The sequence below is a fragment of the Aspergillus mulundensis genome, assembly GCF_003369625.1.
Source record: "Aspergillus mulundensis strain DSM 5745 chromosome Unknown scaffold_10, whole genome shotgun sequence".
Classification (NCBI taxonomy): domain Eukaryota; kingdom Fungi; phylum Ascomycota; class Eurotiomycetes; order Eurotiales; family Aspergillaceae; genus Aspergillus; species Aspergillus mulundensis.
The window spans coordinates 1434007-1448439 of NW_020797898.1; the positions used below are offsets into that span (position 1 = coordinate 1434007).

Below are 14433 nucleotides of genomic sequence, written 5' to 3' on the forward strand. Positions count from 1 at the left end.
GAGCAATCAACACCACACTCTGTACATACAGTTACAAGGACTCGCCAAGTGTCGGAGTCGCCGAGTCGGTGAACTGTTGCTATTTCAGGATGTTTTAACCTTTGGAAAGGATGCTAATTGCAGGTAATTGAGTCATGTCGGGCTAAATTTAACTGACATTCGAAGGTGACGATGGTGATCGAATGGGACAAGCTGCCTTAGCGCCTCATCACTGACCAACGAGTGGCGGACGGAGGACGTCCACCAGGCGTGATCACAGCAGTAGCGCCTCCCCGCCAGCCTCTCACACACCACGCTTCCCCTCCTTTGTGTCCCATCTGCCACGGGAAATTTTCAAGGTTCTGCAGCTACCGTCCCCCAGCCAACGAGAGTACGCAATTGGTGTTCTCTAGCCGCTGGGGAATCCTGTCATGCAGGAGTGAAGCCAATCAAGGCTGATCAGGTTGCTGCGCAGTGCGAGCACTTGAAGCTGAAGAACTATTCGCCGTTGACCCCTCCCGCATGCATCTCCAGGTTCACTTCATCACATCCATCGAGGACGCTTCTCGCTGGCCAAATCCTGGCGTTTTGACATGATGGGGAAATGAGGCCGGCGCTTTAGGCCATGGCATATTCCTTTTTCTTCCCTAGGGCCAAAACGTCCTTTACCGACTGGGATATACTTAACGCTGTGTGATCCCACGATCTGCTTGTGCCCCCTCACTTTCCTACCCAACAAATTGCCCGCCTCTTACCATCTAGACGCTCCTATCTTCTACCGCCTTTTCACTCAAAAAGTCATCACGACCTCGTTTTATAGAAGTCTCTTGTAAACCCATACTACGCATTGCCTACTTCCTGCGTCTAGGGGCTTTTGGCTCCATCCGCCTTCACTATGGTACGATATGCGTACTTGTTGAGAGGCCTAACTTGGCTAACCATAATAGACTTCTCATGATTTTCAGCCATCGTTCGAATACATCAAGGCTCAACAGCAGCTCTTTCTTGAAACCAAATCATTATCGCGTTCCGACTCTAGATCAGCCATGTCGGAAACCACCGAGATCATTGATTCAGACTATGATACGGACTCAAGGAATGCAACATCCGATAGCGAGCCTTATAGGAGTGCGGACTCGGTTCGTAACATTCCGCTGACCCTCGTGGTGACCTGGGCCTAACTTGAGATTCCTGCAGCTCGTGGCGGAGAGTGTCACAACGCTGTCAACCCTGGACGAGATCAAAACTCCCGATTCTACCGGCCTGACTTCATTCCACTTCCACCTCGATGATAGCCCTATCAAGGGTCCTCAGGGTCCGCACCTCTTTCGAACCTCCGAGGACTCCCTTTCTAGACCTCAACTTACACCCGACTGGACGGACGAGAAGGCTCCCGACAGCGCTGTAGCCACACATTTTTACACCGGTTTCAAGACGGGACCAAATAGGATCGAGCCGGAGCGGAAGGACACTCCTGTCGTCGACGTCACAGCGCAAACACCCCCGCCGCCTCCACCTGCCCCGGCCCGTCCTACATCCAGAATCGGCGTTCCAAATTGGTCACCAAACGAGGTTGTCACTTGGTTGCAGTCGCTGGGATTTGAGGACTCCATCATCGAAAAGTTCTTCATCAACGATATTACAGGACCTATCTTACTTGAACTCCAGATTGACGATCTCAAAGAGCTTGAAATCTCCTCGTTCGGCAAGCGCCATCAGCTGATGGCCTGTATTCGACATCTTCGCAGAACTTGTTATTCGGACACCCCTCAGTCTTGCTGCAGCTCAGGAATGTCTACCCCAGACCCTACTTACCGACACGGCGACAAGAGACGCGGACCCCTCAAACCACCGCCGCTGAGGTGGGTGCCGATTGCACTAGCCCCATAGTCGAGTGTGATGCTCCGCGGTCTCGGTCCGATTCCCGATCCTCGAGTCAGCAGCAGCACCGGCAACACAGTCGTCAAAAACGCGGCCGGCATGGTACAGAGATTGTTCCTCAGGATTCGGTTTCCATTGTTGCTATTGAGCAGTTGCTCCCCAAGCTACATGTGTGCTCCAAAGGAGAAAACTGTCGCAAGTGGCTAAGACAGCAGACTAAGATTGCTCGTCTGCTGAAGGATCTTCAAGTGGAAGGCCTTGCAGGCTCTGTTCTTGTTGCAGGTGATCCGGGAAGCGCTGCTAACGCCCCTCCCGCGACCAAGACGCCCAAGTTGGAATGCAAATCATACGGGCCGGAACCAAAGCCGAAAATGGAGTCAAGACCACAAGTGCAAGAGCCAAAGCTCAAGCCGGAACCGAGACCACAAGTACCAGAAGCCAGGCCCAAGTTGGAAGTGAAGCCACCTATCGCAAATTTCAAGCCCCCCAAGCCCGAAACAAGGTCGCCAAAGTCAGATGCGAAGACACCCAAGTCCGAGGTGACTCCTTCTCTTGTGGCTTCGTCGGATATTATGGGAATGAACATCAAAGCCGATATTCATCTTTCGCAGGAAAGGCTGAATGACGTGCAATCTCGGGATCCGCAGGAGAATGTACGAAACTTCTTGAGCTTTCAACGACTCAGTACTCTTCAGCCAGTCACAGACCCTGCCACGCCCCCTGCAGACCATGATGCATCTTTGGAAAATTCACCTACATCATCTCAAAAAGGTACCCCAACTCTGGCGGAAAATCTCCGTCACCTTCCAAAGTTGCGGATACCCAGCCTTCAGGTCCCAAGCGAAACGACGTTCTCTCCCAACTACTCCGCACAGCGTACCATTACTCCGTCTGTCTACCGCAAGTCAAGGCAGTTTCCCGCTGTCAGCAGAGTCAAGTCACCCAATCCTTACAGCGGTCTGTTGTCGCCTTCAGACTTCTACCGCCATGATCCTCACTATGGACAGCGCACACCTTTGTCCAGTGGTGACGCCCCTTTGACAGCGATCCGCCTTGGCCCAATCGAGCGAGGCTTCTCCCAATCTGTGCCGCCGGATATGAGGTTTGGAAATCAGGCTGACGACGCCCGCCCGGCCTCGAGGAACGAAAACCATCGTCGACTTCATTCTGCCGTCAATGGGCCAAGCTTCCGTCCAATGGTTCCCGTTGTGGAACGCTCGCCGTTGCCCCCGATTGACACTCTTGAAGACCTCGAGAACACCCCGCGAGCACCACACTGCAGGAACAATCCCTTCAGCCCTAACTCTGCGCACGCCAACGATATTATTCATAACGGTTGGATGAAGAAGCGAAAGACGACCAAGCTCATTCGCCATGAGTGGGAAGAAAACCACTTCACCCTCCGAGGTACTCATCTCTGCATGTATCCCGACGAGCAAGCTGCTCTCCGGGACTCGAAAGCCTTGGAGCGTATCGATGTCGATGACTATGCCGTGGCATGCTCTTCTCTGCGATCAACTTCAAAATTGACAGCCGCTTTCAAGAAGACTGTGTTGAAGCGGGTCAATGACAGCCAGGCACCGGCGGCGTTCGCATTTTCGCTCATTCCTGCATCCACTACGGAACGCAAGACTTTGATGCCAGGCGGACCCAAGTCACACCACTTCTCCGTCGAGACGCAGCAGGAGCGCATCGACTGGATGCGGGAGTTAATGCTTGCAAAAGCTCTCCGACGAGGCCGGGAAGGCGGCGATTCTGTCAACCTCAATGGCCAGCCATTTTAGTTTTTCTTACGATTTTGCTTTCTTTCCCTCTTTGATCCCCACTTACTAGCATTGATACCCTTCATTCTTGTTGCTTGTATTCGCTTCTTGTCACCCCTTTTGGCCGCCTTTATCTACTTTATTTTGACGTGCTTATGCTACCCAGTTGCCGAATACCTGTTTGAACTTTACATCTTACGACGTGATGACTTCTCTTATGTGGTGCTTCTCCCTTTTTCTCTGGCTTCCATCATCTGCCAGGCAAGAGATAGCTAGACCTGATGCATTGCAAACAAATGGCTCGCGCCTGGTTTGCCGCTAATGATCCCTGTGGACTTGAGCTGGAACTCGTCGTCTAACTGGGCTGTACTTGAAGGGATATGTGTATGTAGATACATTGCTAGTGAGGAACTTGTATAAGAACAATCATTACTGAGCACAGAGTCCTTCGGCTTTTTCAATTTTCTAATCCAGCTTTTCGTTTCCAATTGTAAGATAGCTTATGACAATCTAAGTGAGGCCAGCGGCGACAAGTTTTCTCAACCAATATTTGATTCGTCTCGAATGATATTAATGTTCATGTGTCTCTAGATACGTCCGCATCAGAGCCATCACAAAGGCTGGTGGCTCGTCTGTGAGTGTTGAGAATTTGCGGATTCTTCGCAACAGGGTACCCTCGAATCAACCCACGTCCCCGTCGGCGCTCGGAACCAGGAAACGCAAAGCATCCAAAGCCTCCAAATCAGCGATAAAAGGTGCGGTGTAACCAGTCCCTTGGAAACCAATGACCGTTACTGGCCAGTGGACACCTCCAGCTCACACGCAACGCAAGGCGCATTTCCCTCTTAAGGATTAAGCGAGCATTGAGAACAAAGAAATGTCTGGAGGTTGATGTGTCCTTGTGCCTCACACTATACCAAGACGCCGAGGACAGGGATCGTTCGTTTCAGCCATTGGGTGTTTTGAGATTAAGTGGACTTGGCTGGCGCTTAATGACACAACGAGACTGGTCTGACAAGTTGCCGCAGATGCTGATCACGCCAACTCTTGATCTCTGGACAGCACTCGTTCGCTGTCTCTGCGGCGCTGTTCACTATCACGCAGAAAAGGCCAATTAGCTTACTTTGTGGTTATGGTGTTGGTTTTGGTGGCTATACCTGGGAAATAGGAACGGGCGTGCGAGGCGTTGCCTTTGCAACCAAGGATCTCCACGCCGCCACGCGGTTTTCTGTCACTCTCTGCAATGTCTTCGTAAATCTTGTAGAGCGCCTCAAAGGCAAAATGATCGTGCTGATTGGGAAACTCAAGCGCGTTGAGATTTTAACAAAGAAATACGTGGAAGAGCGGAAAACTGATGCGGCGCTGGTAATGAGGGGTAGACCTGCCTGCGTGATCCTTCCGATCCTCCTCCACTTGTTTAAGGTTAGTAGTCAATGAACATTAGGATCCCCATCTGCTTATTTGCGTCGGTTGGCTCGGGCTGCGGTCGAGGCGTCAAACGTACCATAGACCCATCATTACGGAGTATCTACCTAGTTTAATATCTTAGCCCGTTTTGCGTCTGGGTCATTCCGGGGGATCACCTCCTGCCCTTTCTTTCTCTCCTAAACTGACAGCGTCCACCTCCACCTTTCTCCATCCCCGTCACCCCCTACCGCCGCGGCCTCCTCTCTTGCTCAGTCCGATTCATGATCGATACAAGTACCAGCGAGAATCACATCCTGCGCAGAGAGAGAGCATGACGGACGTCCAAGGCCTGCGGGGCCAGCTCGCGCAAGCAGCCGGGTCCGCACGTGTCGTGGTACGCTGTCTAAACGGCGGTCGCGATCTCCAAGAGTCTTCGCAGCGCGCGATAATGCTCCTCGTCGACATGCTAGACGCCCTATACCGACTGAAAGACCAGATGGGCGACACCGACAACAAGGACAATAAATGGCTCGTCCAGCCGCACCGGCTCGCCGCCCTCGCCGAGATCCTCGAATGTTTCGCGTCGACAATGAAATCTATGGAGCTCTACTTTCAGCCTGGTGGGGTGGGGGTGACGTACTATAGAAAGCATTTGTTAGAGCGGACATTTTTGGAGAGACTCGAGCAGTACAAGGTTATGTTGTTGCTTTCCATGCAGCCGGATTCAAGGTTTGTTCGCAACAGTTCGGCTGTGGAGCTTAGGGTTGATTGGGTGTGCGCTGACAATGGTCTTTTGCAGTGAGCGGTCGTTCCTAGATATGAAGATACGGTCGAGCCTTACGTCGTGGCGAGAGGTGGAATCAGGTGTGCTCAACCGTGCTCTCTTGCTCCAGTTGTACGCCTTCTGACGTTTTACGCAAAGGTCCGAAAGTCAACCTTCAGTTCGAGGATCGCATCCTTGGAATTACGAGTCAGCTTACGACCGAGAACTTTATTATGCTTGCGGACCTATACAACCGGCGATTGAAGGGGACGGGGCAGTGGATCTTCGATGACGAGCAGTATAAACGGTGGCTGCTGGGCGGTACTAAGACGTTATACTGCGTTGGCCCGCGTGAGTTACCATATCGCCTATGGCGTCTCAATCAAGGCTAACGGAATGGCTACAACAGCTGGTGCGGGAAAGACCTTTTTATCGTGAGTGATGATATTTGACCTGGAGCTCTGAGGCAATAAGAACTAACCTTGGATCAGAGCGGCCATTATAGATTCTCTGCAAAGAACATTTACGTCGCCTGATGTCGCAACAGTATTCATTTTCTGTCAGGACGAGAGGCAGAGAGAACTGTCGACGCTTGATATACTCCAGAATATTCTCGCTCAACTTGTCTACCGCAAACGAAGTCTTTCGTACGCCTCATCCTCCCTATACCACTCCGAGTCCATAATGAATGGGAAGGCTTCGCCGAAAGTTTACCAGAACGCCATACGCGCCGAGGTAGATCGGTTCTCGAAAGTCTTCTTCGTCATCGATGGATTGGATATGCTTTCTGACAAAGAACGTCTTCTCGGCCGACTCCAGAAGCTACCAGACCAGGTACAACATCTCGTCACCCTACGGGAGGTGAATCACGTCTCGAGTGCTTCTCGCTTGACAGTACTAGCCCCAAATACGGATCTACAGCTTTACGCTATCTCGAGGATCGAGAGCGATTCGAGCCTCGGTGACCTACTCAAGCGGAAGTCTACTCCGCAAATGTACCAAGACGTTGTTAACATGGTTGCAGAGAAGAGCCACGGAGTGTAAGTCCTTGTCTTCCTGCTTCAGATAATTGTACACTGCTTACATGACTAGCTTTCTACTTGCGAAAATACATCTCGACCTCTTAGCTCGCTATACTCACAAAAGCCTCTTTGAACGAGCCCTAATACACCTTCCGCAAAGCTTGAGCGAAGCATACGGAGAGGCGATGAAGCAAGTCGTTAGTGAAAGCCCCAGGGCTGCTTCCTACGTCTATTGGACTCTATACGCGCATCGTCCTCTCACCGTAGGCGAGTTGAAGTCCGCTACCAACAGCTCCGGCAGCCCGACTAACGACAAGTCGATGAGCTTCGAGCATTCGCTTCAGACCCAGACTGCTGGGATTCTCACCGTCGATGCTGTATCTGGAACAGTCCGTTTTGTTCACAGGACAGCCAAAGAGTATCTGACCGGTACTCCATCGCGAGTCTTCTTCCCTTCGGCTCAGAAGGACATTGCTGAAGCTTGCCTGACTGCCATCACGCCGGATGAAGTCGTTGATGACTGCTACTATAATGGCGGGAACCCGCCGCGTAGTTCTAGTCGCGGATTTCTCAGCTACGCTACGAGGTACTGGGGCTTCCATGCACGCGAGGTACACGAAGATGAGCAGACTATCCAAGTGCTCATCAAGACCTTCTTGAATAAACTGCTGTGGAGACGCCCACCCTTGCAGGTCCTGACCAACGAACCGAAAATTCCCTCTGAACTTGGCTTGGGGAAGTACCCGCAAGACTGGACGGCCCTCCACGTCCTTGCTTACTTTGGCATCGTGAGCAGATGCAGGCGTCTTATTACACAAGGTGCTAGAATCGACGCAGGTGACAATTCTTACAGGCTCACCCCCTTGCATTGCGCGGCTAGCAGGGGACATTCGGAAATGGTAGAGTTCCTACTTGAGAATGGCGCCGACGGCAACGCAATGGCTCGTGATGGGAGCACGGCATTACACCTAGCGACGCAATACGGCCAACGAAAAGTCATGAAGATACTTCTCCACCACCCTGTCAATGCTCAGGTAGCGAACCTCGAGGGAGCGACAAGTCTTCAACTAGCTGTGAAGACAGAAGCAGACGAAGCTACTGTTCCTCTGCTTATAAAGAACAAAGTGGACGTGGACACACGCAATATTCGCACTGGCGACACCGCACTGCACCTTGCTATAGAATGGAGACGGCCGCGGATCATTCTGTATCTGCTCGACAAAGGCGCTTCCATCGACATGACTAACGAAGACGGCTTCACCCCACTCCAGCTGGCTGTCAAAAGCGACAACTGCGAAGCGATCTCCGTTCTCCTCCAGCGCCGTGCCAACATCGAAGCACGCTCTCTATCGGGCCTCACGGCGCTCCAGATAGCCGCATACGAAGAACACTGGATAGCTTTTGACCTCCTCATTATTGGAGGCGCGGATATCAACGCGTGGAACAAAGAAGGGGAATCGCTCATCCACGAGCAAGCGCGCAAAGCAACAAGTCCCTCAATCGCGTCTAAGCTCTTGGACCAGGGTGCCAATATTGAGGCCCTCACCGCAAAGGGCCTGACTCCGCTACATTGTGCCGCAGTCGGTTCGAACAAAACAATGTTCCTATTCCTTATTAGTCGCGGCGCAAAGCCAACAGCTCTAACCGCGAAGGGGGACTCCTTGTTACACATCACTCTCCCTGTTCTGAAAGAGGGCTTCGATATTCTCAGACTTGCCCTCAACTACGGGAACAACGTAAATACCGTCTCAAACGAAGGCTGGACGCCCCTTCACCAAGCAGTCTACGTTGGCACTGGCTCACCAGACCACGAGTTCCCCCAAATAGCAGAATACATCCAGCTCCTTGTAAGCCGGGGTGCAGACATAAACGCCCGCTTGCAAGCCCCCACAAACAACGGCGAGACACCCCTCCACCTTGCCGTCACCGCGATCGTTACGCGACCCGACCTAGTGCAATTACTTCTCCAATCCGGCGCCGACATGAACGCGCCCACGGCAGATGGAAAGACGCCGCTACATCTTGCTGCCGAACGAGGGCGCGAAGCGATCTTCCGGATACTGTATGATGCAGGTGCCGATATGTCTCTTGAGGCACCGGATAGTGCGAAGGCAGACGATGGGCATGATGGACAAGGCGTCGGGCATACGGCGTTTGATATTGCGTTGAAGAACCCGTTCGCGCGGCAATGGTTTGAGAGTGATGGGAAGTTGAAGCCGGCTGTTAATGAGCTAAAGAGAAAGGACAGTGTGGAGACACTTATCGACGAGGATGAGTTGAATGGGGAGGTCGAACCCGTGACAGAACGCGAAGGTGCTGCGGCAACTGTTGGGAATGGTAAGGGGGTTGACGCGGCAATCGAGGCGGTTGAACGTCCGCAAGAGCCGCTGCCATCAGACAACACAACCAACCCGGTATTCGCGCCCCGGAAATCAGGATCAAGAAGTGGAAGCATGAGCAGCAGCATCCGCTCCCCGTCTGTCCTCAGTGGCAGCCCTGCGCACTTTAGATCGAATTCAATTGGAGGCGTACTGTCGCCTGCAACATACTCAGACTCGACTTCTAGTCTATCGCATCTGAGAAAAGTTAGCAGGGACGAAAATAGAACCCGCAAGGACGATCCGAGAACTTACAAGGGCGAAACGAGATCCCGCAAGGATGAGGCGAAATCCCGCAAGAGAAGTAGGGGCTCAGGAGCGAGAGTCCGGGTTGAACTGGAGAATCCAGTTTCTGTCCCCAGGTCGGGGTCAAACTCAGGATCCGGCTCTGGGTCTCGGTCTGGTTCTGGCGATGGGGACGAAGAGGCTCAAAAGTTGAACGAGAAGCGTTCGTCCATTTCGCTTGTTCGGAATGAAACGCCGTATGTGATTGTTTGAGTGATCACTTGCAGAACCTATATATACATCCAAGAGGAAGTATGATGAAACGGTCGACCCCGTTAAGTTTTGTTGGACAGTCGTGCATTTGAGCGAGCATGGCATTGTAAGGCATGGGTGGTATTTTTCCCTTTCCTTTTCGTCTTGGTCTTCATTGGCGTTTAGGTCGGTTATGGAAGGGGACTTGGTAAGCTGTGTTTGTATATAGCAATGTTCTGACATGGCATGGCATGATACCCTATATAATGAAGGCAATCTCACGATGGATATTTTTTTCATGAAGTGTTTAAGTCGAGAAAATCAGACTATTTGTTCATACGCCTTCACCAGGTTGCGATCGAGGGTTGATGGATCTCACGGTCAGATATACCGTATATCAGCGTAGTATAGTCGAAGTAAGAGATGGCAAAGATCAAACCAGCGAGTATGTACATCGGAATTTGTATCATGGTTATCGACCGGGAGTTTGACGGACCTCGGGAGCTAGCTGTATCTATTGTCTTCATCCGCTCGCTTGTTTGTCTCTTGCTGCTTTAAACACTTGGGGTTTGCGTTGCTTTTTCCTTATCTCTCCTGGGCAGCCCACTCTCCCTTCGCTGTCTCACCTTCCTCTTCAAATATTACTTCTCGTACTCCCCAAACCCTTCTGGCCCTCGGCTCACTTCAATCTGATAATTGGTATGAGTATCCGCCTCTGTTTCTGACCAGATTGCTAACACTTAGGACTGTACCATAGTGTCCGGACCCGAGGCAGAGTGGCGAGGACCCGTCCAGTCCACAGCCCACGAGTGTCATCACCGTCAGCCCGTCACCCTGCCACGTCCCGTGCGATGCTCATCCTCACATCATAGCGAAGAATATCGTCAGGGCCCTCCCTGATCTTTAATATCCTCTTCGTCGTCGTCGTCGTCGTTCTTGTACACGTCCCCGCAACGGATCCTTCCCCGCGGTGAGCTGGACAGACAAGGTACCTAGCACCAGCATCACTATAAATCCCGACCTATCTGTTCAGATTCCGCAACAATCATGCGTATCGCAAGTGATGCAGACGCTCTTCGGGACTGGGCTACCAACATCGTCTTCAATGGTCATAGCGTATCAATCCTCTCGCATCCACCTCTCCAGGATGATGATCAAGAACAAAAAAGTGAAGAGCAAAAACATACAACAGCTGGGATTCGCATGTGGTCACCCACCATACTACTAACCAGCCGGCGTGTGGTTTAAGTACGGCTGAGCGGACGGGAAGCCCTGTTCTCCACACCCTGTGGTCGTATGTGCTTATTCCCGGGGATGAGTGGCCTATGTCTCTAACATTAGTTACAGCCAAAAGCCCCCAAGCGTGCCTTAACCTTCGCCATGGGCATCCAGGAAAGCGGAGAGACGAGGGGAATGGGATGTCATATCTACGGGCCGGTGTCGACCTAGTACCTCAGTATCGAGGAACCGTCGGCTCTAGAAAGCTCCAATGGCCACGCACATTGAAACACAATATGATGTCTTTTTGAGGAATTCGAAAATTGCTCCTGGATCCGATTCCGAATCAAGCTCTGGTTGAAAACAACGAAACGAGAGCTCAGCGCGCGCCGAAACCAACAAGCTGGCCGAATTGATACAAGCCCGGTGACCACAACGCCAATGACCATGTCATTGATGTTCAACAGGCGGCAAAGACTTGCAAAGTGGTGATGTACAAATACATGGAAGAGACACCATGGACCTGACCGACCCGAGCAATGCTCCGGACGAGCTCGCTTCTCAACTCTCTGCTAATGTAGTGGTGGTCGTGTGCTCGATGGCTCTGTCTAGCTCGGACTTTGGTAACCGGCAGCAATGGAAGCACTTCTGGAACCAGATCAAAATGCTTGACCCAATAATCAATACTGGAATTCAGATGTCCGTCTCGGATGTCGTTCATTCCCTGGCAGGTATAGTCAGGGTATAAGGTAGGAGTGGGGAGCTGAGACGGCGGCTGGGACTGATACTCGCGGGCTATGTTACCTAGAGCGAGTGCGATGCTCACGACATCCATGACGACGTTGTGGAATCCCAAGATCAGAGTATGACGCTGCTTGTCATGCCGGACTAGCGTGGCCTGGAGAGTGTCGCCTGCTTCGAGAGGATACTCATATTGTTTGATTCTGTCAAAGGCTTTCTGTGCGTCAACGTCCGCTGTTCCAGCTGAAGTTTGCAGCACAGTAAGTTGAAAGACCTCGCTGCTCATGACGTGCTGCCGGACCTCAGAAATGTCATGTGTTGCAAAGAAACATGTTCGCAACGCATCGTGGCGATTTAAGGTCCTCTCAAAAGATGGGCTAAACCTCTCCACATTTAAGGGTCCGTCGATCCTGAACCTTGTCGTACCGTTGAGCGCTATCCGGCTCTCAGAAAACGAGGATATGTAGGAGAGTCCCGCTTGGGCTAGAGACAAGCTCTGATTTAATGAAGTCCAACTGGCGGCTCGGGGTTCCTGATGACGCAGGTGCCAGCTCGGAGGAAGTCGAGGATGATTTAGGGCTGTCTGAAATCCTTGTTTGTGCTCGACTGGTCCTGATCAGCACATACCACTTCGTGCACCACTTCGACCGACTTGCCGTTAACTTGTGTCTTTGCTGGCTGATCTTCCACTTCACCCGGCGCCTCCTCGTCAAGTTGTCTGCTAGGGGCAAGTCGTTTGGCAAGGTGCTGCTCGGCGATAGTCTTGATAATGGCAGCCGAAGGATCTCGTCGAAGGATCTCCACCATGGAAATCAAAACTCGAAGCCTCTCCAAAGTCACTCGCGGATTTCGATGGCGTTGATCGAGTCAATCCCTCGCCGTGACAAGGGCTCATCGGGATGGATGGCGTCTAGCGAAACACGGATCATCAAGTTAACCTTCTGTGACAGTAGCTCGGTGACAGGAGAAATTGCTTCATCGACCGTCATCGCATTGTCTAGTCTTGACTGCTGACTTCCAGCTGAGGGTGCATCACCACCCTGCTGGGCTTCGGAAACGCGACGCACCATACGTGAAAGAGCTGCAGTTCCCACCACGTTGGCCTCGAGGTCTGTCCTTTTCTTGGTACACATCAACACCCATAATGGCCTCGTGGCTAGGAGAGTCCGGTCGCCAGTGGCAATACCCTGGAGAATAACATGGTGGAAATCCGCTTCGGAAAGCGCAATCAGTCTTAATTGCAGAGCCATTCTTCAACATGCGAGCCAGCTGAGCGATCTACCTTAGCCACACACCCACCGTCGACCAGCATCCTGAAGTCCAAAATCGATCCTGTCAGACCTCGCCGCTTGCAGTTTGCCACAAGACTCAGCATGAAGGCGTTTCCGGCGTGATAGATTGCATGCCCGGGCTTCCCGAAAGTGGTTCCCAAAGAGCCAAAACATATGAAGAAATCCAGTGGGTCTTTCTTGAAAGCCTCATCGAGATCTATGGTGCTGTGGATCTTGGGCATCATTTGCTTCGCGATGCTGGCAGCGGAGAGGTTGGCGAATACGGCCGGTTCGAGGACTAGGGCTGCATTGGCCACGCCACCATGGGCAGGGTGATGACCCCAGACTGTCTTGGCCACTTTTCGATCCTCTGATAGTTGCGGCTCTGAAACCCTACCTAACGACCGCAACTCTCGCTGCTGCGCGCTGACAGCTGTCTAACCACGCGCAGCAAGCGAGTGCATCTAATTGACGTCTACCACCATGATCGGAAGCTCGGGTGGGACGGCTACGATTTCGATCTAGTTACGGAGACAGTGAACGTTAAGGGCCACCACTTCGACATGTTTTCCTTCCAGAACATCCCCGGGATATCGAACGCAATCACGCGATGCTGTGATAGGATGGAGAAGTTCAGTCAGCTTTAGGCTATGTTGTCGTCTAGAATATTCTCCCATTATCTCATTCTTCCTAGATGGCGAGTTAGGCCTCTGTACCCTCTGTACCCAAGGAGGGTGTTCGTTTTCCCTTTCCAGTTGCACGGAGTGTAAGATCAGATACCCGATACGGCATGACCCTACCCTCGTCCTAAAACACTGCGATTTTGAAGTTAAGACCATCATATTACTCCACTAGTCTTAGGGCTGGAAGTAATTGCGGCATCCTGCCGTGTGACTTCTGCAGCACAAGCCAGGCCTGGGAAGCCGTTCTGGATGGAATGATCTATGATTCCTACTTGGGTACGGTACACACTTCCGCCCATAACCGCCATGTCACCGTAAGCTTATACTTACCCAACGGTCAAGGCCGATGTGCAGCAGCAGCATCATGTTCATGTTGTCGAATGGATATGCATCTGCACCTGCACCTGAATGCAGGGAATTCTGCAAGCCCCGGTACACGACGTTGACGCTCGGCCTTGGCAACGGCGGCCTTAGATAGCTTACAATTACATAGCAATGCATACAGAATCGGACTGGAACTGTGTCCGTATACGCTTACTCTTACTGGTAAGCTTACGACATATGCAGTGCATGCGTGGAGCACCAGTACCAGTAGTTCCAGTACCAGTACCAGGGTCACCCCGCATGGCAGACTGCTCGTGCAAGTTGCCATTATCACTAGACATCTGATCGGCAACAGCGGTTCGATCTGAGCAACGATACAGGAAGGAAATCGGGGTTGGTTCAGTCCAGTTGAGCAGTGCTTTGAGGCGGTGGTCAAGTCAGCGAGTGTACGGAGTAGGGAGGGTGGCTGACAGTATGGCGTTCAGCAGTGTTATTAGAGTACAAAAGGGAGAGCAGATTCATCTTC

At 52.0% G+C, this 14433-nt stretch overlaps 5 protein-coding genes across 5 annotated transcripts; 2 read left to right on the forward strand and 3 right to left on the reverse strand.

Moving 5' to 3' along the window:
- Positions 1 to 874: 874 nt before the first annotated feature.
- On the forward strand, positions 875 to 3644 carry DSM5745_08848 (uncharacterized protein; the record flags this gene model as incomplete). The annotated part of the gene is made up of 4 exons (XM_026750864.1): positions 875 to 877; positions 927 to 1118; positions 1177 to 1708; positions 1753 to 3644. The coding sequence occupies 4 exons, from the start codon at positions 875 to 877 to the stop codon at positions 3642 to 3644; spliced, it is 2619 nt and encodes an 872-aa protein (XP_026600877.1).
- A 1260-nt stretch (positions 3645 to 4904) lies between these two features.
- Positions 4905 to 9691, forward strand: DSM5745_08849 (NACHT and Ankyrin domain protein; the record flags this gene model as incomplete). The annotated part of the gene is made up of 6 exons (XM_026750865.1): positions 4905 to 5045; positions 5173 to 5759; positions 5924 to 6144; positions 6203 to 6227; positions 6285 to 6833; positions 6886 to 9691. 6 exons carry the CDS (start codon positions 4905 to 4907, stop codon positions 9689 to 9691), a joined length of 4329 nt encoding a protein of 1442 aa, XP_026600878.1.
- Positions 9692 to 11348: 1657 nt separating this feature from the next.
- DSM5745_08850 (uncharacterized protein) lies at positions 11349 to 11915 on the reverse strand (the record flags this gene model as incomplete). Its single annotated transcript, XM_026750866.1, has 1 exon — positions 11349 to 11915. The coding sequence occupies one exon, from the start codon at positions 11913 to 11915 to the stop codon at positions 11349 to 11351; it is 567 nt and encodes a 188-aa protein (XP_026600879.1).
- Positions 11916 to 12202: 287 nt separating this feature from the next.
- Positions 12203 to 12436, reverse strand: DSM5745_08851 (uncharacterized protein; the record flags this gene model as incomplete). The annotated part of the gene is made up of 2 exons (XM_026750867.1): positions 12203 to 12208; positions 12257 to 12436. The coding sequence occupies 2 exons, from the start codon at positions 12434 to 12436 to the stop codon at positions 12203 to 12205; spliced, it is 186 nt and encodes a 61-aa protein (XP_026600880.1).
- A 29-nt stretch (positions 12437 to 12465) lies between these two features.
- DSM5745_08852 (ketoreductase domain-containing protein) lies at positions 12466 to 13955 on the reverse strand (the record flags this gene model as incomplete). Its single annotated transcript, XM_026750868.1, has 3 exons — positions 12466 to 12842; positions 12929 to 13337; positions 13914 to 13955. 3 exons carry the CDS (start codon positions 13953 to 13955, stop codon positions 12466 to 12468), a joined length of 828 nt encoding a protein of 275 aa, XP_026600881.1.
- Between the last annotated feature and the right edge of the window lie 478 nt (positions 13956 to 14433).